Here is a 2,725-nt window from a genome sequence, read left to right on the forward strand (position 1 = left end):
GCTCTTTGATATAAAGTAACCGAGTGGAAAGTGATGGAGAGGATGGAGGACAAAAAGGAAGTAATAGAATAAAAGAGTGTGTCAGGTACTTCATAGTGTAGTTTTAATGAGGTAATACAGTAAAGGACAGGATCAGGGACGAAGGAGATGTCTGCTGGCGGAGTTTCCCCTCAGCGATCGTTGAAGTTCTTTATATTGATATGAAAGAGTCATGTGAGTGAACTGTGAGGAAGGAAAAATCACTGGAAGTCATCAGCTGATGTCATCCACAAACTTGCATAATCTCACATCTACAAATTGTCATCTCCCGGTGCAAGACGACGTCTGATTTGTCGTCTTTTGCCAACCTTGGAGTCGGGACCCAACATGGTGTCGCTTGATATGCAAATGGAGGTCACAAGTAAATAGCCCGAGTCAGAACAGTCATGTCAATTTCATTTATACAGCTCAGTATCACAAATCTGCCTCAAGGGGCTTTAAAATCTGTACAACATACGACCCCCTATGTCCTTGGACAAATAATTTGGAAAAGGAAGATCTCCCCACCAAAATTTGGGTGGGGAGAACCCTGGAAAGAGCAACACATTTTATAGAGACATGCAAAAGATGTCGTGCCTGGATAGATTTTATAATAAGTAGATATTAAATGACAAAACACACTATCAGTTTGTTAGCTGTTCTTAAGCTTTGAAACGCATCACAGGATCTTCCTCAACAGAGTTTCAGTTTTCTTTGAATTGTAAATTCTTTTTTTGAACGGAGTCTCATGACCCTTGAACTTCATGAGCCTTTAATGTCACTATACTGCATATTAACATGACCCAGTACTCATGTAGCAAAGGAAGCATCATGCATCATCATGTAAAACGCACTAGCATTTTTTTTTTAAGACTTTGGCCGGGTGATTGACCCATTTCATCCTGAAGTATTCATGAGTTTTGGTAGAGGAGTTCTTATTTGGAGGAGGTGACCCAGAGTTGACGCTACATTCTTGAAAAAATATGGTTTTGGTTTGATTAAACCATACTAGGGATGGAAAATCAGGAGATCTTGGCTTCTGCTGCATTTCATTTGACATTCTTTAAAAAGTCTCTCTCCCGTGATTCCCTAAACTGCATACATACTATGATGAAATTGCTAATTAATTGCGAGTAGCACTTTCAGAATGTGTTTAAAATAGTTTATTGTGCATGTTTTACATCTTTTTTCTTGTATTTTGCTGCAGCATTATTTGGACATGGTGAACAAAAGTTAAAACGTATTTATTTTTCAAGTCAGAATCGGCTTTATTTGCCAGGTATGTGTACGCATACGAGGAATTTGACTCAGGATTGTACATTGCTCACGATGTGCTTACTTATGCAATAGTACAATAATAAAATCAGATGCAGGCTACAGTATAGAGAACACATACACATTATAAAGGTGTTACGTACTTGAGGTAGGTGGATTTGAACTATGAACAGTAGGAACAGCTCTGAAATACAGAATGAAAGAATGATATACATTAATATATTTCTACTTAATATTTCTGGAATGGGGTTGGTGGTGCATTATGGTCCACTGACACATGAAGTTGTCTCGTGCAATAAGAAGTCTACCGTGAATCACATTCTGCGCGTCATGTCTTTTTTTAAATCAGATGTCTAACATTCTGCCGCTCTCTGTCCAGGCTGCAGGCTCTGAGGAAGGAGAAGTCACGGGACGCAGCGCGATCGCGGCGGGGAAAGGAGAACTTTGAGTTTTATGAACTGGCCAAGATGCTCCCGCTGCCGGGCGCCATCACCAGCCAGCTGGACAAGGCCTCCATCATCCGACTCACCATCAGCTACCTGAAGATGAGGGACTTCGCCAACCAGGGAGACCCGCCGTGGAACCTGCGCATGGAGGGCCCACCGCCCAACACCTCCGTCAAAGGTAGGATGGACATGGTTGGAGGACAGGGGATGTCTTTAAACACTTTAGACTCTTTAAGGAACCAGATAGCAATGATTTGTTGAAGAATTAATCTTTTTTTAGGTTTAAAAATGTCCTTCATTGTGGTGTCATAGCAGGCTTTTCATCCATTATTTGTAGCAAGAAGCTCGAATTAAGGAACCATATGAACTTTTTCCAGAACATTTTTTTTGTACCAAGAAAAGTCCTAATGAAAACCGTACACAGAATACTCTAATATTAAAAAAAAAAAAAATGCGTTTTGCGACTTTAAAGCCTCTCTGGTGAATTTAATGTGCCAGATTTTTCAGTCCAAACAGCCGTTAACGTTTGTTGCATCAGCCAAAAGCTTTTTCTCCCATTGTGGGATGTCAGCGTTCATTAGCTTGATACAAACGTGGTTTCAGCTAAACTGTGCGACATATGATTGACAGTTTTCTGGCATCAGCGTGAGCCGTTTATAATGCATTAATGCTGAGCTGTCACTGGTGTTCGCTTTCTGTTCAAAAGGGTCGGAAAACAGAATGTTTCTGAATAAATTTCAAGTTGCTGACACACGTTTCATTTCATATCAAGTGGATTTAACAGATTTACAAGTTTGCTGGACCTCCAGCGACGTCATCGTGTGATTAGTAAAAGGTGACGCCTGGTTCAGTCAGCTCACAGTGGCAAAACCTGAGCTTGTGAGATGGCTCCTGTGGTATTTCTGCTAAGCTTGGATCTAAGATGCGTTCAGATAAACAAGTCCATATGTGTTCATTGATTTTCCTGCAGTTTCTCCTCTTCTTCC

General features: G+C 40.7%; 1 protein-coding gene across 1 annotated transcript; it reads left to right on the forward strand.

Moving 5' to 3' along the window:
* Nucleotides 1–1,672: 1,672 nt before the first annotated feature.
* LOC119885016 (neuronal PAS domain-containing protein 3-like) lies at nt 1,673–2,134 on the forward strand (the record flags this gene model as incomplete). Its single annotated transcript, XM_038695281.1, has 1 exon — nt 1,673–2,134. A coding segment is annotated over one exon (328 nt), but the record flags the coding sequence as incomplete, so codon positions are not given.
* Nucleotides 2,135–2,725: the final 591 nt, after the last annotated feature.

This window comes from Micropterus salmoides, unplaced genomic scaffold (genome assembly GCF_014851395.1).
Source record: "Micropterus salmoides isolate LMB-PRFRI ecotype aquatic unplaced genomic scaffold, ASM1485139v1 Ms_hic_scaffold_386, whole genome shotgun sequence".
NCBI lineage: Eukaryota > Metazoa > Chordata > Actinopteri > Centrarchiformes > Centrarchidae > Micropterus > Micropterus salmoides.